Source organism: Haliotis cracherodii, unplaced genomic scaffold (genome assembly GCF_022045235.1).
Source record: "Haliotis cracherodii isolate W230 unplaced genomic scaffold, xgHalCrac1.p SCAF_17, whole genome shotgun sequence".
NCBI classification, from domain to species: Eukaryota; Metazoa; Mollusca; class Gastropoda; order Lepetellida; family Haliotidae; genus Haliotis; species Haliotis cracherodii.
In genome coordinates this window covers 16,204,205-16,226,789 of record NW_027266272.1, presented here as the reverse complement: position 1 = coordinate 16,226,789, position 22,585 = coordinate 16,204,205, and the positions used below count along the sequence as shown (strand labels likewise).

At 42.3% G+C, this 22,585-nt stretch overlaps 1 protein-coding gene across 1 annotated transcript; it reads right to left on the bottom strand.

Moving 5' to 3' along the window:
• Positions 1-1,831: 1,831 nt before the first annotated feature.
• LOC139464645 (uncharacterized) lies at positions 1,832-20,377 on the bottom strand. Its single transcript, XM_071246168.1, has 14 exons — positions 19,901-20,377; positions 17,094-17,241; positions 14,667-14,797; positions 13,243-13,378; positions 12,814-12,909; positions 11,307-11,437; positions 10,240-10,337; positions 8,556-8,640; positions 6,874-6,945; positions 6,395-6,490; positions 4,816-4,974; positions 3,409-3,504; positions 3,108-3,219; positions 1,832-2,412 (listed from the first exon to the last, which is right to left on the bottom strand). Exons 1-14 carry the CDS (start codon positions 20,375-20,377, stop codon positions 1,832-1,834), a joined length of 2,418 nt encoding a protein of 805 aa, XP_071102269.1.
• Positions 20,378-22,585: the final 2,208 nt, after the last annotated feature.

The following is a 22,585-nucleotide window of genomic DNA, read 5'->3' as shown; positions in this document are numbered from 1 at the left end:
AGAAACCTAATATTGTGGGTTCGAATCCCGGTTCGCCCCCATGTATGTTTCTAGGTTTGTCAGCACCATACCCGTGCTCGTGGGTTTCACCGAAGTGGTAAACGTCGGCCTTTCCTCCCACATTAAGCTGACACGAAATGATATAACTGAAATACTATTAAAAGCGGCATTAAACCAAACTCACTCACTCACTCTTTTGGGTAGTGGATGGCAAAGTTTCATCCACTGGGTGCACACAAATGTCAGTTTTCTTATGCCACTCTTTCAAAACTACTCCTACGACGATACAATTATTGCAAGAAAAAAACAATTGTTTGAGTTGGGGCGAAGCGTCATATAATCCTAACCCTGAACACAAAACAACTCGGCAGTAAAAGGTACCGCTCAAGGGAAGGAACCTAAAGAATACGGCAAGAGCCCAAACTATGAAAACAACGAACATGTGGAAGACCAAAGGAGTATTGTTAGTTGGAACACTGACGGATCATACTCCAAGATCCACTCATCTGTTGAAGAATTAAGTGATATTTTGTTTGTTTATTGGTTGTTTAACGACGCTGCAATATTCGAGCTATATGACGGCGGTCTGTATATAATAAGAGTTCGGACTAGACAACCCAGTGATTGCCATCATAAGCATCGATCCACGCAATTGAGATACGATGACATGCATCACCTTAAATTTTAAGGTCGTATCGGCATTATTTCAGCCATGTGGCGACTTGTGGATTCGAATTTTACGTTCGTGCCAATTATGTTTAAAGGATAGTCAGCACTAAACCCGTGCGAGTGGGTGTCACCAAAGTGGTAAACGTCGAGATTAGAAACCTTTTGAACATTCCTACCACATTAAGCTGACACGCCGTGATATAAGTGGAATAATGCTAAAAGCAGCGTTTAAAACCAAGTCAATCACAACACGTGTTCCGAACTTATCAAACGCAAGGCGTAAAGATCGGTTTGCTTTATTATCATTGACCAACTAGCAATTAAGTCACTGAAACAAATCAGGTCCCACCCACTTAGTTCATTAGTTCGGGGAAGTAATAATGGTGGCGTGGGATCCGGTGTTGATCATTACAGTGCAACTGTACAATAGACATGTTCAATTGACCAAACACACTCGTTAATACTTCTTTATATAAAACATATTCTGACAGCTATAAGTATATATCGAAACCATCACCAGAGTGAAATGCATCTTCAAATGGTCACATCCTTCACTTTCCATTGGACATAATCTTCCAGCTGTGGATGTGGTGGTTCCTGAAGATAGATAAGGTCAGAGCATAAGTTTGTGTTGACTATGATGTTGTGGGAATGTATTCTAATGGTGATGGTGGTGTGTTGAGTGTTGTTTGTTGATTTTTAATGCCGCTCAGCAATATTCCAGCTATATGACGGCGGTCTGTAAATTATCGAGTCTGGACCAGAAAATCCAGTGATTGACATCATGAACATCAATCAACGCAATTGGGATCAATGACATGCATCAACAAAGTAAGCGAGTCTGACCACCCGATCCCGTTAGTCGCCTTTTACGACAACCATGGGTTGCTGAAGACCTATTCTACCCCGGATCTTCACGGGTCTGGTGTGTGGTGTGTTTTCTTGGGGACCGGGGTTGGTGTTGACTGGTTGTGTACCGAGATGACATGTGGTCTTGTTGTGTAGGGGGGTTATGTGGCAGTGTAACATTGTTGTGTTGGGGTTTTGTGATATCAGGTGTTGATGTGAAGGTTGAGGTTTGGTGGTGTCGGCTGTTGATGTGAAGGTTGATGGTGTCAAGGTGTGGCACTGTAACGTGATGGTGTAGGAGAGGGGTAGTGTATCATGGTGATGGTAGGGTGTGGTGGTATAGTGTGATGTTGTCAGGGGCAGTGTGGCTTGGTGGTGTTCTGAAGTGGCAGTAGAGGGTGGAGGTGTCGGAGCGTGGTAGTGTTGTGTGGTAGTGTCGGAGAGTGGTAGTGTAGTGTGCTGGTGTCGGAGAGTGGTAGTGTAGTGTGCTGGTGTCGGAGAGTGGTAGTGTAGTGTGCTGGTGTCGGAGAGTGGTAGTGTAGTGTGCTGGTGTCGTGGAGTGGTAGTGTTGTGTGGTAGTGTTGGAGAGTGGTAGTGTAGTGTGCTGGTGTCGGAGAGTGGTAGTGTAGTGTGGTGGTGTCGGAGAGTGGTAGTGTAGTGTGGTGGTGTCGGAGAGTGGTAGTGTAGTGTGGTGGCGTCGGAGAGTGGTAGTGTAGTGTGCTGGTGTCGGAGAGTGGTAGTGTAGTGTGCTGGTGTCGGAGAGTGGTAGTGTAGTGTGCCGCTTTCGGAGAGTGGTAGTGTAGTGTGCTGCAGTCGGAGAGTGGTAGTGTAGTGTGGTGGTGTCTGACTGTGGTAGTGTAGTGTGCTGCTGTCGGAGAGTGGTGGTGTAGTGTGCTGGTCTCGGAGTGTGGTAGTGTAGAGTGGTGGTGTCGAAGTGTGGTAGTGTAGTGTGGTGTGATGGTGTCGGTGTGTGGTATTATAGTGTGGTGGTGTCCGAGTGTGGTGGTGGTGTCGGAGAGCAGTAGTGTAGAGTGCTGGTGTCATAGTGTAGTGTGATGGTGTCGAGTGTTATATTATAGTGCAGTATTATAGTGTGGTGGTTGTGTCGGAGTGTGGTATTATAGTGTGGTGGTGTCGGAGAGTGGTAGCGTAGAGTGGTGGTGTCGGAGTGTGGTATTATAGATTGGTGTTGGAGTGTGGTGGTATCGGAGAGTGGTAGTGTAGTGTGGTGGTGTCGAAGTGTGGTGGTATCGGAGAGTGGTAGTGTAGTAAGGTGGTTTCGTGTAGTGTGATGGTGTCGGAGTGTGGTATTATAGTGTGGTATCGGAGAGTGGTAGTGTAGTGTTGTGGTGTCGTAGTTTAGTGTGGTTGTAGGGTAGTGTGGTGGTGTAGTTTAGTGTGGTGGTGTCGGAGTGTGGTGGTATCGGAGAGTGGTAGTGTAGGAAGGTGGTGTCGTGTAGTGTGATGGTGTCGGAGTGTGGTATTATAGTGTGGTATCGGAGAGTGGTGGTGTCGGAGTGCGGATGTGGTAGTTGAGGATGGTCGTATCGGAGTCTGGTATTTAGTTCAACCTACACTGCATATCTAACCCGCCGTGTTTTCCACTTTTGTGTCCTCGGCCCTGTCCTTGTCCTCTTTGGGTTGCAGATTGTTATCAGCGATGAAATGTTGTAAGAAGGCGCGGCAGGAGTTGTATCCCCGCTACAAAAATACCACAAGCATGATTTTCTGTAAACTATTTACTAAATAACATACATACATGTACAATTTGTGACAGATAAATTGTAGTCATACGAAAAGTCGGGTGTACTTTTAACTTCATTTGAGTTATATACCTTGACAAGGATACTCACTCGCTCCCTACCTTTCTGCATTAAGAAGAGCACTTACCATCGACAAAAACTCCTTGTCTGCCCCCTCCATTTCGAAGTCTGTCGTGTCCACGTGTCCCGTGTTGATGCCAACAGTTCTGTCAATGTCACTGGGCTGTTGGAAAAATGGGTAGTTAAAATAATTTGGGTTGCATCGCTTGAATTCGAATTCAATGAAGACTATGCTTGTCGTAAAAGGCGACTAACGGGGTCGGGTGGTCAGACTCGCTGACTTGGTTGATGCATGTCATCGATCCCAATTGCGTGGATCTGTGCTCATGATATCAATCACTCGATTGTCTGGTCCAGACTCGATTATTTACATACCGCCGTCATATAGCTGGAATATTGCTGAGTGCGGCGTTAAACAACAAACCAACCAATGAAGACACTGCTTCGCTGTTTTGTTTTCAGATGTACAATTGACATGCCTTTGCATGTGTTTGTGACGGGTGCCATCAGTGGCGCAGCATACGCTCACAATTTCGAAAACATCTGGTATCATTACATGTGTTTGTTTGCATGTGTGTTGTTCAACACACTCGGCACTATTCAAGCTATATGTGTAAATAATCGGGTCTGAACCAGACAATCCAGTGATTGGTATCATAAGCATCGATCCACGCAGTTGGGATACGATTGCATGCATAAGCCAAGTCGGCGAGCCTGACCACCCGATTCCGTTAGTCGCCTATTACGGCAAGCATGGGTTGCTGAAGACCTATTCTACCACGGATCCTCATGGGTCGGTATTGTTACTATTTATAGTGACTCAAAAACACATGATTCAAATATAGTCGGAATGGTACAATGGACGTTTCGCGTTTTTACCAGATCTTTCTTCCGATAATGGATATGGTTTTGTCGTTTTTACACTTTTGTTTGGCAAACTTACGAGGGTAGTCATTGACGCATGCACTTCCCGAAGGTGTCAACATTTTTAAAAACCTGAGCACACGTGAATCGTGTTCGCTTATATCAAATCTGGTCAAAAGGGTTAGATAATCCGTTTTAATTGGAACCGATTGGTCTATAATAGGTTCAAATCAAATATAAAGATGTTATTCAGTTTGCATAAACTGGCATGCCCAAGGGTAGCCCCCTTTAACGACTGAATCCATACAATCTAGACCATCTTTTAGCCATCCCAGAAAGTTCTTTAGTTCAGGTTTCAAATTTGTAATCGAGAATTTGTCAAAATATGTTTCGAAGCGGAGTCGCCAATTTGAAATTAGTACCATAAAACACGAGAAAGCTGCCTTCTGATTGGTCTTACCATTGGTCTGTCAAAGTTCGCGCAAGGTCGGTCTCACGTGACCCGTAATGGGATGTCCTCAGATCTTTGTTTAGCGGTAGCGAGAACTAAGATCTGATTTTAATGAGATTGACTAAGGAGGGAATATTTCCTTTCTGATATAAAGAATACCTTGGTGGTGATCCTCTTGACGTTAATGAGAAGTGTATTTAAGATGCTGTTGACATAGCTGGGTATACTGTTGACGACGCTTCTTCTAAAGCCAATCGATCGGTGCCGAATATTGATGCCCAGGTCTTCCATGAAACTCACAAGTTCAGTGTAATGGATCTGAAAAAAGCAATCCTTGTAGACTCGTACTTATGTACACACACAGACGACACAGGAGGCCAGAGCGTCAAAGGCGTAAACAACTCCCTCGGTCACCCCAAATTCTGGGTCTCGTTTCATCTTAGCACAACGACTATCGTATGCCTATATTAAAGTATGGGAACTAGGATCGTCTTATCGCTGCGACTATCGTAATATCTATATTAAAGTATGGGAACTACGATCGTCTTAGCACTACGACGACCGTAAGTCTATATTAAAGTATCGGAACTACGATCGTCTTAGCGCTACGGGGACCATAAGTCTATATTAAAGTATGGGAACTACGATCGTCTTAGCGCTACGGGGGCCATAAGTATATATTAAAGTATGGGAACTACGATCGTCTTGGCGCTACTACGACCGTAAGTCTATATTAAAGTATGGGAACTACAATCGTCTTAGCGCTACGACGACCGTACGTCTATATTAAAGTATGGGAACTACGATCGTCTTAGCGCTACGAGGACCGTATGTCTATATTAAAGTATCGTAATTTTATGTTACAGTATGGGATCTACGATCCTCTCAGCTTTACGACTATCGTAAGTCTATGTTAAAGTGTGGGAGCTACGGTCGTTTTCGCGCTAGAACTGTCGCAAGTCTGTGTTAATGTATGTGTTGATTGGTTTGTTTGTTGTTTAAAGCCGCACCAAGCAATATTCCAGCTATATGACGGCAGTCTGTAAATACTCGAGTCTGGACAAGACAATCCAGTGATTGATATCATGAGCATCGATCCACACAATTGGGAGCTAGGATCGTCTTAGCGCTACGACTATCGTAAGTCCATGTTAAAGTATGGGAGCAACGATCGTTATAGCGCTGGAACTGTCGCAAGTCTATGTTAATGTATGAAAGCTACTGTCGTCTTAGTGCTACGACTATCGTAAGTCTATGTTAAAGTATGAGAGCAACGATCTTTATAGCGCTAGACTTGTTGCAAGTCTATGTTAATGTATGAAAGTTACTGTCGTCTTAACGCTACGACTGTCGTAAAGTCCATGTTAAAGTATTGGAACTTAGATTGTTATAGCGCTAGAACTATCGCAAGTCTATGTTAATATGTGAGAATTACGTTGTTGAGAATTACCATGTTATACTTTGAAACTCACAACTCGAAAGTCAGAAATATGTCTAAGTGATATTAATTAGGTTGATCAGTTAACATCAGTTCAAGAATTCGCTTTGAACTCCATCAACCTTTGCTGATCGTTAGAGGCTAGTTAATGGCTTGGTGACCAGCAGCCACGGTTTGCACATAATATTAATCACTTGATGATCTGGCTCACACTAGCTTATTTACAGCTGGAATAATGCTGTGTGTGGCGTCTAACAACCTCCACCCTGCCCACCTGTTAACAGTCATGTCCACATTTACCTGCCCCGTGTCATCCTGGTCCAGAAGACGAAACACTTCCTCTGGACTCGCATTCTCCCCGAACAGAATGTCAGCCTGGTCTTTCGTGAACGATTTCTGGAATACACATTCAGTTACCATCAGCCCATCTTCGTGTTCCAATATATTACACCACCAATCCAGTATGAATATCTCCATTCTATAATAATTAGCATATTAAAAGAATTGAAATAGAATTTAATAATAGAGGCAGATTGCCATCTAGTCATACGTGAAATTGCTGGTCGAATAGACCTGGATTAGATTATCAAAGTGTACACAAAATGCGAGAAATAGCGATTACACGAGTCTTTTTAAGATACCATTTATCTTACAACGAGTTGTGTGAAAAGGTATCTAACAAGCGAAAGCAAGGTGAATTCGCTAATCAGCTATTAATAACTAAAAAAATATTTATTCACTCAATGAACAGACAGTATTCACTACTGAAACTGACGTACACGTTTCAAGGCGTTTTCCAACTCCTCCCGGTTAATGACTTTGCCCTTATCCATATTGCACTCGTCAATGACCTGAAAGACGAGAATCAGTTGAATGACATACTCCGTAGAGGATTCAGTCGTAGATTACATGTACGATTCATTTATAGGCTACAAGTAGGATTCAGTTGTATGTAACATGTAGGATTCATTTGTAGGTTACGTGTAGGATTTAGGTGTAGATTACTTGTACGATTCATTTATAGGCTACAAGTAGGATTCGGTTGTAGGTTACATGTAGGATTAATTTATGGGCTACAAGTAGGTTTTAGTTGTAGATTACATGTACGATTCATTTATAGGCTACAAGTAGGATTCAGTTGTAGGTTACATGTAGGATTCAGTTGTAGGTTACATGTAGGATTCATTTGTAGGTTACATGTAGGATTCAGTTGTAAGTTACATGTAGGATTCAGTTGTAGGTTACATGTAGGATTCAGTTGTAGGTTACATGTAGGATTCAGTTGTAGGTTACAAGTAGGATTCAGTTGTAGGCTACATGTACGATTCAGTTGTAGGTTACATGTAAGATTCAGTTGTAGGTTACATGTACGATTTATTTATAGGCTACAAGTAGGATTCATTTGTAGGTTACATGTAAGATTCAGTTGTAGGTTACATGTACGATTTATTTATAGGCTACAAGTAGGATTCATTTTTAGGTTACATGTACGATTCAGTTGTAGGTTACATGTAGGATTCAGTTGTAGGTTACATGTACGATTCAGTTGTAGGTTACATGTACGATTCAGTTGTAGGTTACATGTACGATTCAGTTGTAGGTTACATGTAGGATTCAGTTGTAGATTACAGGTAGGATTCAGTTGTAGGTTACATGTAGGATTCAGTTGTAGGTTACATGTACGATTCAGTTGTAGGTTACATGTAAGATTCACTTATAGGCTACAAGTAGGATTCAGTTGTAGGTAACACGTAAGATTCAGTTGTAGGTTACATGTAGGATTCAGTTGTAGATTACAGGTAGGATTCAGTTGTAGGTTACATGTAGGTTTCAGTCGTAGGTTACATGTAGGATTCAGCTGAAAGTTACATGTGAGACTGAGTGGTAGGCCAATATAATATTCAGTTGTATTTTGCATAAAGGATGCAGCTGAGGGTTAAATTAGTATTTTACCTCTTAATTACTACTTAAATACTTTATCTACCGTTCATAGGGCTTTGTTTGTTTCCTGGACCATGTCATCGCACCACGACTGCATGGGTCGTTGCTCATACCATCAACCATCGGTTTTGCGGAGCCCAGAGTCAGTTGTTTCACGGGCAGTTGTTAAGTAGCTATAACATCGCCGACTACGACTACATAAATGAACATTCTCTCTCCCACCTTGACAGTCGAAAGTGTTACCTATTTTAACCAACGAACTTGTAAATAAAACTAATCAGAATCGTTCCAGATTTCCAGATACATGGAAGACGCGGCGTTCATGTTGAGAATGTAAGTTGTTTGATTGGCATTACTTAGAAGTTGACGGATGTCAAAGTAGACATAATTTTATGGATAACAACTCTTTACAGTATTAATGAAGTTAATTAATGTGATTGTAAGTGTATATGCCATAAAACCTGTATGGAGGTTAGTTATATTGGAACGTTTACACATATATAGAACAACTATGATCTACCTTCAAGAACGAATTCATCGCGTCTGTGATCCTCTCGTGAATTCTTTTTGATTTCATCATGTCCTCTCGTTTTTCTAACCATTTCCTGTAATGAACATATATGTATGTGGGTAAAGTAAATTAGCACAATACAAAAAGTGACAGAGACAGTTACAGTGAGTGAGTTAAGTGAGTGAGTCACATCGTCAATATTTCAGCCGTATCGTGACGAGACCCGTGAAGATTCCGGGGTAGAATAGATCTTCAGCAACCCATGCTTGTCGTAAAAGGTGACTACGCTTGTCGTAAAATCCAATCCAGTGATTGACATCATGAGCATCGATCCACGCAATTGGGATCGATGACATGTATCACCCTAGTCAGCGAGTCTGACCACCCGATTCCGTTCGTCGCCTTTTACGACAAGCATGGGTTGCTGAAGACCTTTTTCTACCCCGGAATCTTCACGGGTCATGATTCAGATTAATTGAGGTAGAATTATCACTGTTTTAAACAGTATTTCAGTTATATCACGGCGTGTCAGCTTGTTGTTGGAACCATCACGGGAATTGTACTGATAAATTCGAACACACACTCATAGATTTCTGTCACGTCAGAGGACGCAACTCTTCATATCAAACTGAGACGCCTTTAATATCATTATAAAGAGAGTAGACATTGTGCCTATTTAGTACATTTAGTACAGACCGCCTCCGTGGTCTAGTCGTAGAGCGTCCGCCCGGAGAGCGGAAGATCCGCTGTTCGATCCCCGGCCGCGTCATACCAAAAGACGTTAAAAGATGGTACTTGTTGTTACCCTGTCTGGCGCTCGGCACTAGGACTGGTCGGCTCGGAGTCAGTATACTGTGTCTGAGTGGGGTATCTCAGTGAGCTAGCACTATAAATCGGCATCAGTCTGGACTAGTACAAGCAGCCACACAAACACATACACGTACATGCACGTCGCTATATAAGTGCAATAATCTTTGACGCGACGTTAAACCCCATTTCGCCTCACCTAGTACATTTAAAGTGTATCGTTTAAGATGAATCCTGCATCCGAATGGATGTACACTTGTACATGTACATGTACATGTAGACTGTATGTAACCGTGAAGCTTTAAGTGGTTGAGTACACATAAGGCAAGATACTAGGGCTGCAACGATACAGGAAGGTCACGATACGATACGCATCTCGATATTCTGGTCACGATACGATACGTATCTCGATACGCAATGATAAAAAAACAAGACTTTAAATGAAATTTTGAGTAAAATTAATAAAATATACTACAAACACAAGTCCAGATATACAATGAACACGTTTTAATAACAAGATAATATAATAATGGTATTGAATTGCGTACTTCAGTTCGGACTTGCAGACTTGTATTTCCATTGTTATGTGCTTGCGGGGATCAGCTGATAATGTTTAATGAGATGGGGAAAAACATCTGTCGTTGTAAAACCTGAGCTTATTAAAAATGTAAGTACGTTTTTGGGAGCCATGCGTTACCGCGCGCTATAACCAAGTTTGCGGTTTTTTGAAAGGCACAGTAGCGAGGAAACGCTGTACTTGAGATTTGCGTTCCGTATCGTGGCGTATCGATAAATGGGCCCACGTTTATCGTATATCGTATCGTGGGTTAAGTATCGCGATGCATCGGAATATCGGTGTATCGTTTCACCCTTACAAGATACCCACTTGTATAGTTTCGTTTCAACGCTTGGTTTGACCGGTTTGACAGGCCCGACCTTCCTTTCCAGACTGGGCCTCAGATAATCTCTCTCAGCGTCCGAGTACTGTGCGAGGAAATAAAAATGAAACCAGTAAAGGTTGTAATAGACTTTTCAATGATTTTTTTTTCTTTGATACTGCTGAGAATTTTCTCTGACATCTGAAAACATGTCGTAGTAGCCTTCAGAAGGAACAACATGCTTGCCATAGAAGGCGATTATGCTTGTCGTAAGAGGCGACTAACGGCATCGGGTGGTCAGGCTCGCTGACTTGGTTGATGCATGTCATCGTATCCCAATTGCGTGGATCGATGCCAATGATGTCAATCACTGAATTGTCTGGTCCAGACTCGATTATTTACAGGCCGTCAAATAGCTGGAATATTGCTGTGTGTGGCGTTAAACAACAAACAGACAGACAGAACAAAGGAGGCAAGTTAAAATAATTCTATTTCCGTCGATTTCAAAATGGAGCGCATCCTTTATTTCTGGCATTTTGGAACCATTGCTTGGGTCTTCTTTACAGCAACTATACCATTCTAAACCGGTAAACCTCTAAATTTATTATATTTACACCCATTAGTGTATGATTAGGCCATAGTAAACCCAGGAACGTGGGAACAGCGGCCACATAGAGAAAGGCCGATAACTTTTTCTGTTAACTATCCAGAAACCATCAGCAAAAAGACAAAAAACATTTTACAAATTGAACATAAAGCACAGGGGTTATTTATTTCTTATGCATTAATTAGTATGTGAAGGTGAATTATCCTCTTTTCATTTAATCGAAAATTGCTTCTTGGTGCAGGAACGGTACACATTGTTACTGCAAACACTTTGGCGACATATTATAATGATGACGGCGCATTGTAACGGCCATGCACTGATGAACGACGTGAAGGAGAAAAAGTAATTCGTATACAAAGAAGATCATTTTTGAAGTCGGAGTTACTATATTTCTTTTCCTAATTAAATTTTGTACGCACCAAACGATTATGCATATTATACATATACGTTTGGGGCAAGCTTACTTACAAGAAGAAAGCCAAGTGTTTTGTTCAAGCTGTTGGTCGGGCGGAACCTGTTTTCATACAATATAGGCAGGTCTTCCAGTGGCTGTAGACGTGTGATGAAGTTGTCAGATTTGTCCATTGACAGGAACCAACCTGTGACATACACCAGTTCATGTCATGATCAGATGCTTCAACCCAACCCGGATGTGTAAAAATAGAGGGACCGTGTTTGTAAGAGATGTTTGTTTCCTCTGTTTCCTTGGTGTATCGGTGAATACAACAAGTTTCTTCCTATGAAACTGTTGGTATATAGGTCGACACACCACCGAAAACATGGATGTAATTAGCTTTTACTTGTAAATAATTGCTTACCTTTTCTTTGAATGGCATGTGTTAAATACGTTTCACAGCAGAGAAAAAATATTTACAATAGTTTCAACATAGACCTTCAACCACTCAGTCCCGACTAAGCAATTAAAAAGTTCTGTGTTTGGAACCCATTTGGAAAAAAAGCATACCTTTTCTTGACTTCCAGTCTAGCATTTGACGAAATCTTTCATGTATGTAACGTTCTACGTGAGCATCACCGTGATGGAGTGGAAAGAGAGGAAGGTCTGGCCACATCATACCAAAAGACCTTAAAACATGGTACTTGTTACCCTGACTGACGCGTGGAATTATGGGTTGTTTGGTTGGGCTGTTGTTTAACGCTGCACTTAAGGATTGACTGTGTATTTTTCGGTTCATTCAGATATGAATCGATAAACCTATGTGCAAACTGTATGTATCCGCGTACAAAAGTTTGCACATCGGTTTTTATTTATTCATACTTCAATGAAACGAAATAAAATACAGTCATATTGTTTAACCAAAAACAGTTGTATATATCAAAACAGACAAAAATGACGAGATTGGCAAACATTCCAGGTGTAGGAATAGATACAGTGGCGTGACATGAATCGTGCACATAACTTGACACGCCTACACAGTCAGTAGCCAGTCAACGGAGAGTGGGATCAAAACAATGTTCACTGGACCTGTCAATTAAGGCAAGAGGCGAAAACAACTGCAACAGTCAGAATGTAACGAACCGGAAGAAATATGTCCAAGAGAAGGCGGCTGTTTCAAATAACTAGTCAGTTACCGCGAGATTCAAACATTACCTCCCTGATTACGGTAAAACACAGTTGGAGAAATACTAGTTAGAAATGAAAGTTGAACCGAGGCCAGCGGGGAAAAAAACAGGCGAGCGAGCCTGCACGTTTATGCAACGAAAATTTAATTATTCAGCAATATTCCAGCTATATGACGGCGGTCCGTAAATAATCGAGTCTGGACCAGACAATCCAGTGATTAATAACATCAGCACCGATCCGCGCAATTGGGATCGGTGACATGACCAGACTGACAGACTGCCTCGAACGTAAAAAATACCGTGGCAATATACCGTTTTCCCCGTCATATAGCTGGAATATTGTTGAGTGTTGCGTTAAATAACAAACAAACATTCAAACAAACAATATTCTCACCATCAAAACAGTGCACTGGGTAGTTACAGAGGACTCCCCCGTCAATGAACGTGTCCTCCGATCCGTGCTGATAATACTCTATGGGAGTAAATAGACCTGTGAATAACAAAACATACAGTTATACCCAACATTCTTATCCTCCTAAATATCGTACACTACGTGAAATGTTTTTTGTCTACGTTTCTCCTACGTACATGTAGGACTTAGTATCTCCTACGCAGGAGATAGTAAGTCCTACGTAGGAGATAGTGATTCTAGGCCATACTAAGTCCTACGTAGGAGATGGTTATTCTTGTCCATACTAAGTCCTACGTAGGAGAAAATAAGTCCTACGTAGGAGATACTTAGAAAAATACATTTTACCGTGTCCCCACGACGCTTCCGTACGTACACGGATGACAATGAGAAAGCAACTGATAAAATGCCTACCTGGAATTGACATCGACATGCGCACTGCGACTCTGACTGGCATATCCGGTGTAGTTTTGGGGTGACAGTATTCTGCAGTCATGAGGTTCAGGTTGGTGACAACCACACACACCTCGCGGCCATATTTCTTCCGTACCTAAGACATTGGAGGATTTCAGTGCAACATGCATTACAGTAATGGAATTTGTTTGTGTTTATAAGCGTTTTAACGCTACATTACATGATTTGATTACATGACATCAATATTCCAGCTACATGACGGCGGTCTGAAAACAATCGAGTCTGGACCAGACAATCCAGTGAATGATGGTATCATGAGCATCGCTCCACGCAATTTGGATACGATGACATGCATCCACGAAGTGGCGGGTGATCAGGACCGCTGACGTGATACATGTCATGGATCCCAATTGCGTGGATCGATGTTCATGATATCAATCACTGGATCACTGTCTGGTCCAGGCTCGATTATTTACAGACCGCCGTCATACAGCTGGAATATTGTGTTAAGCAATAAACCCAACCAACCAACCAATTGAGTTGATCGATGCTGATGATTTCAGTCATGGGATTGTCTGGTGCAGTCTCGATAATTTACAGCCAGAATATTTTTGAGTGCAGCGTTAAAACGCAAACAATCATTAACGGAGCATGATCACACGATGCTCTTTAGTCGTACCTTTCGATCCCGAGCCGCGTCATTCTAAAAGACGTTAAAAGATGGTACTTGTTGTTACCCTGTCGTGCGCTCGGCATTAAGGGGCTAAAACAAGGACTGGTCGGCTCGGAGTCAGTATACTGTGTCTGAGTGGAGTATTCATGTTAAACTGCGGCATGGTATCCCAGAGTGCTAGCACAATAAATCGGCATCAGTCCGGACTAGTAAAAGCACACACACACACACACACACACACACACACACAAACACACACACGTGCATGCACCTCGCTATATAAGTGCAATAATCTTGGACGCGACGTTAAACCCCATTTCACCTCACCTCAACCCAAATCCCACAGGGCCCTTAGGTTGAACTCGAACAAGTGCACATAACTCCCGGAGCTGGCATTCGCGGACGAATGGAGTAACCTGCCCTGAGGGTTGTCAACACGTCATTATATCAATGAGGCGTTGTCAACGTTGACAGCGTTCGACAGAGCAGGAACAGTTGCCACATCCCACAACGAAAGCCATACGTAATAAGAATGTACATATGAGTTTGACCTATCACGTGAAAAATGGATAGGAGTTCTATATTTGTCATTTTTTGTTTTTCATCACTGATGAAAATCACTCATCTCTATCATTGTTGAATAATCACACTTTTATATAGTGTATTTTCTCATCCTGTTGAATATTTGATCATGATATTTATCGATAATTACGCATTGCTAAATAAAAAAACAACTGCATGAATGTTCAACCTCCTCAAATGTGATGTCTTCAGATCCTGTCCTTTTCCGTAATATTTCGCCAAGCCAGTCGTACACTCTGTCTCCAGGATGCCAGCCAAACCTCTTGACCATGTTTCGTAAACCACCAAAAAATCCCCCGTCTGTTAAACAGATTTGAGATAAAAAGTCGGTCCTTTTCCAATAGGTTCTGACTAGACACACGCACACTATCATAATATCTCATGAAAACTAAGTATTTATCATCCAAGACTAGCTACCACGGGACATATAACTTGGAGTGGGTGAGTGAGGATGGGTTAACGCCGCTTTAAGCAACATTCCAGCAATAAGGGACACAAGAAATGGGCTTCACACATTGTACCCATGCAGGGAATCGGCATGACGGGCGAACGCTTTAACCACGAGGCTACCCGACCGCCCCCATATAACTTGGATGAGATCAATCAATATATCCAAGAAGATCTCTCATTGAAATTGTAGCTAAACCAGACAAAGATAATTACACATGTTGGTTGGTTGGTTTGTTGTTTAATGGCGCACTCAGCAATATTACAGCTATATGACGGCGTTCTGTAAATAATCGAGTGTTTACCAGACAATCCAGTGATTGATATCATGAGCATCGATCCGCGCAATTGGGATCGATGACATGCATCAACCAAGTCAGCGAGCCTGACCACCCGATCCCGTTAGTCGCCTTTTACGACAAGCGTGGTCACCTTTTACGGCAAGCGTTGGTTGCTGAAGACCTATTCTACCCCAGGTTGATGCCTGATCAAGCTAAGTGTGACTTTTCAAACTCTGTATCCAAACAGCAAAGATCAGGACGACTCTCGGATTCGAATCCACGAGTATAGGATCCTCGAACGATTAAAGAACGAGCGAGCCTGACGACCCGATCCTGTTAGTCGCATCTTACGACAAGCATAGTCGCCTTATATGGCAAGGACGGAATGCCAAAGACCTGTTCTAACCTGAATCTTCACAGGTCACATTATACAAAGGACAAGGGCGATAAATGTATTTTTTAAGACGTGAAAATCTCTAACAATCAGTATTTGGCACATTGTACTCTTTCTATACATTTATTATTGTTATAAGGCCAAAACAGGCATATGCAAATATCGGAATGAACTAGGCATATTTGCGCATTCATATGAACTCATACGATAACTGACCCGTGAAAATCCGGGTAGAATAGGTCTTCAGCAACCCATGCTTGCCGTAAAAGGTGACTATGCTTGTCGTTAGAGGCAGAATCGGGTGGTCAGGCTCGCTGACTTGGTTGATGCATATCATCGTATCTCAATTGCGTAGATCGATGCTCATGATATCAATCACTGGATTGTCTGGTCAACACTCGATTATTTACAGACCGCCGTCATATAGCTGGCATATTGCTGAGTGCGGCGTTAAACAACAAAGCAACCAACCAATTTGCAACCATCATATGACAACTTTCAAAACAATTCCAAAACTTTTTGTTCATTTCTCAAAACGCAGATTCTATTGACAAAAAGGGACTTGTTACACCCTCTCGCAATTCATTTGACCCCCAAGGAGATTTTACGTAAGAATAGCGGGCCTGTCATTTATATGGCCTACACGCCATTTGGCCTACACCCTTATCCAAACAAATGTACAGCTGATTGCACATCCCTCTTGTGCTGACCTACCAAATGAAACATTTCTGTTTTCGTATTGATTATGATTTCATCCTTTATAGAATTTAAAACTGACAGAGGTATATATATACCGACTAATAACAACTATAACAACATACACTGTACACTGAGGACAAATAACAAACGATGAGAAGTGTTAGTAGTCTGCTTTGAACTTCCAGCGTATGTCCATTTGTTAACAAGACTATGAGTTTATACAATCAATAGAGGTCGAGGTGAGCTGACAATACCCCTTCTGATAGGGGTGATGTAATTTACCATGTTATTTATTGCAGGCGATAGGTGTAGGGCAAATGAAGACAAGCCGAATTTCGGGATCCACATCAATAATACAGCTTGTCATACGAGGCAATGAAAGGAATAAAGTGGTCATGTAAGGTGAATCAGTTGACTGCAATGAATGTAATTGTATCCCAATCCTTGCAAAGAGGGGTTTGTTTGTGATTGACATCATGAACATAGATCCATGCAATTGGGATCGATCACATGCAACGTGTCCTATTTTAAAAAAATGCTCTGAATGTCTACCATAAGAAATTCGAATGACATAACCAGGCCTTGATGGTGAAAACCTTTTTAAATAAATTAGCTGTTATCAGAATATCTGTCCATGAGATGAATAAAATGTACATTCTTTTTACTATCTGTGTCTCTGTGCACCTCAGAATTATTGGCATTTGTAAACAATTGTAGAAATGTTCTGTCCCAAATAGTTTGTATCATGCTGCATGTACGACGAAATAGATCTTACCGCGCATCAGATAACTCCAATCCTGTTCCATGTATACTTGTAGCTCACTTGACTGGCATCCAACGGCAATTAGCACAGCCATCAATGACCCTGCGCTGGCTCCAGCCAAACGTATGATGTTTGACAAGGCTCCAATTTCCTCCAGATACTGGAATGAAACCATACTTCAACTTATGTGTATATACGCGAAAGGTAGCATGTGTCGAGTGAGTGAGTTGGGTTTAACGCCGTTTTTAACAGTATTCCAGTCAGATCACGGCGTGTCAGCTAAATGTGGGAGGAAAGCCCGAAGTGATGCAGGTCTCAAACATTTACCACTTCGGTGAAACCCACGAGCACGGGTATGGTGCTGACAAACCTAGAAACATAATCGGGGCGAACCGGGATTCGAACCCACAATCATAGGTTTCTGGCGATCCCAAGGGACGCAACTCTGCATAGCGAATCGCGGCGCCTTAGACGACTGGGCCACCCGTGCCCCCGAGCGAGTGAGTGAGTGAGTAACTGGTGAGTGAGTTTGAGTGAATGCAGCACAAAACAAGATTATGTGAATGGATCACTGGCATTCATTGCATGACATCAGGTTTACGCGAAAAGGGCAAGTTGGTCCTGCTCTACTGGTAACACCCGCCACTCACACAACTTTCAGAAGAAGGTAAGTGTTAAGCCAATATATCGCTGCTACCCAGTCAAAATTGGCCCCGATTATGTTTCTAGGTTTGTCAGCACCATACCCGTGCTCGTGGGTTTCACCGAAGTGGTAAACGTCTGAGACCTGCATCACTTCGGGCTTTCCACATTAAGCTGACACGCCGCGACATAACTGGCATACTTTTAAAAGCGGCGTAAAACCCAACTCACTCACTCATCCAGTCAAAAATGGCTATGATTGGAGATAGTATCTTGGCGCTGATTTCTTTACACCTTACTTTGGTAGACATGTTATCTGCAAACAGTTTTATTGAAAGCAACTCCATATTGGTCGTACGAGGGAGGTCACATGACAAGAAGAACAATTACAACAAATCATAATCTGGCTTCTATCGACACCTGCTGCATAAGACACAAATTAACACCAACTATAAATAATTGCATTCACAAGCGGAAAAGTGTAAACTGGCGCAAATGTTATGTTTTTGATCATATCAACATAATATTTGGTCATTCGTCTGACCAATGCTCAATCATTACAAAATCCTTGACGTAACCCATATATGTCTGTGTGTGTATTGATGAACTGAATTTACAATGTTAATATTGAGTGAGACCACCATTCGCGTTGATACAGGCAAGGCAGCGACGGTGCATTGAAGACAGCAGATGGTTGAGTGAGGGAGTGAGTGAGTGAGTGAGTTATGTTTAACGCCGCTTTTATCAGTATTCCAGTTATATCGCGGCGTGTCAGCTTAATGTGGGAGGAAAGCCCGAAGTGATGCAGGTCTCAGACGTTTACCACTTCGGTGAAACCAACGAGCACGGGTATGGTGCTGACAAACCTAGAAACATAATCGGGCCGAACCGGGATTCGAACCCACAATCATAGGTTTCTGGCGTGCCCAAGGGACGCAAATCTGCACAGCGAATCACGGCGCCTCAGACGACTGGGCCATCCGTGTCCCCAGCAGATGGTTGAAAACAGTGGGGGCATATTCTTAATGTCAACCAAAGATTGCTGGCGTTGATGGCTGGTTCTGGTTTCCTGTTGTAGATGTTGTTCCATCTCATGGTCAGACATGTTCTATGGGGGGAAAGGTCGAGAGAAACAGCCGCCATGGCAGCACAACAATGTTATGCCCCCTCAAAAAGTTACAACATGATGGCGTGCATGATGCTGCTGCTGCTGCTTGACGTTACGTCCCTGCATTTGGGTAGAACAAGATCTCCAAGGATGCCGTCTCGGTAGCGTGCGCCATTCAACTTGCCATTAACGATGACGACTTGTTTCTTTTCTTTTCTTTGTTTGTTGTTTAACGCCGCACTTAGCAATATTCAAGCTATATGCAGGCGGTCTGTAAAATAATCGAGTCTGGACCAGACAATCCAGTGATTGACATCATGAGCATCGATCTACGCAATTGGGATCTAAGACATGTATCAACCAAGTCAGGGAGCCTGACCGTCCGATCCCGTTAGTCGCCTTTTACGACAAGCATAGTCGCCTTTTACGGCAAGTATGGGTTGCTGAAGACCTATTCTACCCCGGAATCTTCACGGGTCCGATGATGACTTGTGTTCTCCAATGAGTTGTCATGCCACCCAACACCACTACACATCTAACTCAAAATTGACGACGTTAAGTAACGGAAGCTTTCACTAGGACGCATGTAGATAGACCCTTACACGACCATCAGAGCTGTGCAGATGAAACCTGGACTCATCTGGGAACAGTATATCTTCCCAGACTGGTCTTTGAACCTCATAAGCTGTCTACACCAAAATAGGCGTGCCTGAAGGTGACGTTTGTTTGTAGTTTAACGCCGTACTCAGCAATATTCCAGCTTTTTGACGGCGGTCTGTAAATAATCTAGTCTGGACAAGACAATTTTAGTGATTGATATCATGAGCATCGATCCATGCAATTGGGATCGATGACATGCTTTAACCTTACCACCCGACCCCGTTAGTCGCGTCGCCTCTTACAATTAGTCAATTAGTATTGTTTTGAATTCTCACCACCGGAGAATGCTTCCAACCAAATATGGTTGATATCTATCTCTACCTTCCAGAGAAGAAGTCGTTTAAAGCAATAAAGGGTGTACATCTATGGTCATGTGTATGTAGTCCCATGTCACAGGATTTTTTACTACCTTCACAGCTCCGGCATGTGCAAGTCCTTTATTTCCACCTCCTTCGAACGCCAGGTTTTCGAAAGGCAAATCATATCTTCCAGGGTCGATCTTATCAAGGGTATTATCAGAATCTACCTCATCCCGTAAGTCATCTTCCTTCAACGCAGGCTCCAACTGTATCAGATGCTCGGTAAATTTGTGGCGTAACTTCTGAAATTTACATTTTTCCGTTTCCTTTTGAGAGATCTTGTTCCCCATAGTAACCGTTTCCTGACTGTCAAGTAGTAAGTGTATATATTGCTGAAACAACCAACAGAGAGGGTAAACGCAAAGTCTTAGCTGACACTGGGGAAGGGAGACCACGGGAGTCCTCAACGCTTGCAGTGATCCAGTTAAGGTAGAACTGCTAGTCAAGGGTAGTGTGAGGTATAATGGTAGCAGGTGTTTAACTGCATGTATGTGTGCATAGTCGTGGCTGTCACCATCTAGCCTCATGTTTTTAACATGCAATATAAGAAGAATGACGATACCGACACACACATGAATTTAGCATGCACATACATGAGCCCTGACACCTACATGTACGTCTGTAATTCACGTATTGTGTGCGATAGAATATAACATATGGTACATGTTTGCAATGTTTTCTAATGAACCGTTTTGTGATCAACTGGACTCCTGTTTCGGAAAGTGTATGAATCAATTAATGTATCACAATGCTGTCATGTACACTTGTTTCCGATCTGATGGCGTGGTGCTGCATGCAATGTATGTCACCGCCAATGAATGCTGTGGAGTCTCATTTCATGGAGTTATTTTATGTTCGTTTTCGCCCAAAAGAATGATATATTCAGTAAAAATACGCCATTCCATAGACCTGTCTATTTAACCAATCACTAGACAATAAAGACTGGTAGTTTGGCAGTACCAATGTTTACCCGTGAAGATTCCGGGGTAGATTAGGTCTTCAGCAACCCATGCTTGGCGTAAAAGGCGACTATGCTTGTCCTAACAGGCGACTAACGGGATCGGGTGGTCAAGCTCGCTGACTTGGTTGATGCATGTCATCGATCCAAATTGCGATCCACTGGATCGATGCTCATGATGTCAATCACTTGATTGTCTGGTCCAGAATCGATTATTTACAGACCGCCGTCATAAAGCTGGAATATTGCTGGAGTGCGGCGTTAAACAACAGACCAATCTTCTGTGTGTAAACCTCAGGGCGTGTCCCATTTTCCAGTATTGCTGGGACAAATTAGAAATAATTTTGTCAAAATAATCCGAGTCTCCACCCCGTCCCTCCATTATCAAGTGGTCAGATCAGTTTTAATACTATTTGTTCTCATTTCATTATTGTTTTTTTAAAGGAAATAGAGTTGTATAGTAAATTTTGTTAATTTGTTTTGTATAATTTGATTGTTTGATTGATTGGTTTGTTGTTTAACTCCGCACTCAGCAGTATTCCAGCTGTATAACGGCGGTCTGTAAATAATCGAGTCTGGACCAGACAATCCAGTGATTAATATCATGAGCATCGATCCATGCAATTGGGATCGATGACATGCATCAACCAAGTCAGCGAGCCTGACCCGTTAGTCGCCTCTTACGACAAGCATAGTCGCCTTAAGCAAGCATGGGTTGCTGAAGATCTATTCTACCTATATTTGGTTTTATGTCATGTAATTTATTTATACCGATATAGGATATATGATCCAATGCATGCTTGTAATTAGTGTATGGAATACGAAGTGGTGTCACAGATTTGTCGAGTGCCGATTCAGCTGCAGCATCATTGTGTTACCTATGATGCCAACATGGCTTTGTAACCAGGAAAAAACAATGTCGTATTGGCAAGTAGCAAGTTCATTATATAATTAAACAATTTCGATTAAAAGTCCATGTTTGGTAGATTGATTTGTAATTGCCTGGAGACAAGAAAGAGAGTCAGAAAACATTATAAATTGTTGATGCTTTGATTGTTTATGAATGTATTTTAGTGCTGTTATTATGGCGTTTGATTCGGCTGTAAAAATGGAACAGTTATCTGGTGTTCAAGATGATATAGTCATGGATCCAATAATGGTGGCACTAGCAACTGCATTATCATCCTTGGATGCATCTGTTAATATAGATTTTTAAGTATCATATACTGATCCCGACCCGTGAAGACCCGGGGTAGAATAGGTCTTCAGTAACCCATGCTTGCCGTAAAAGGCGACTATGCTTGTCGTAAAAGGCGACTAACGGGATCGGGTGGTCAGGCTCGCTGACTTGGTTGATACATGTCATGGATCCCAATCGCGTGGATCGATGCTCATGATATTAATCGCTGGATTGTCTGGTCCAGACGCGATTATTTACAGACCGCCGTCGTAAAGCTGGAATATTGCTGAGTGCGGCGTTAAACAAACCAACAACAACAACAATAATATTAACCTTCGCTTAGTGATCATTATTTTGAACAGTTCTTTAAATTTTGATATAAAGTATCCTTCAGACATAGCTTTCTGGTGTCCCACAGTGAATGACCCTGTTAACAAAGTTGTCACACTGAATGGAATAAATCATCTCTGTTTGTCAGATAAAGGGGATGACTACATGAAGACCCTGTCCGGGTATGAAGACAGAAAAGGGCAGCTCCTTGAGGGCATTCTGTGTGAGCTGAGGTCCCTCGGAGAGATTCAACAGGAGAGACTTAAC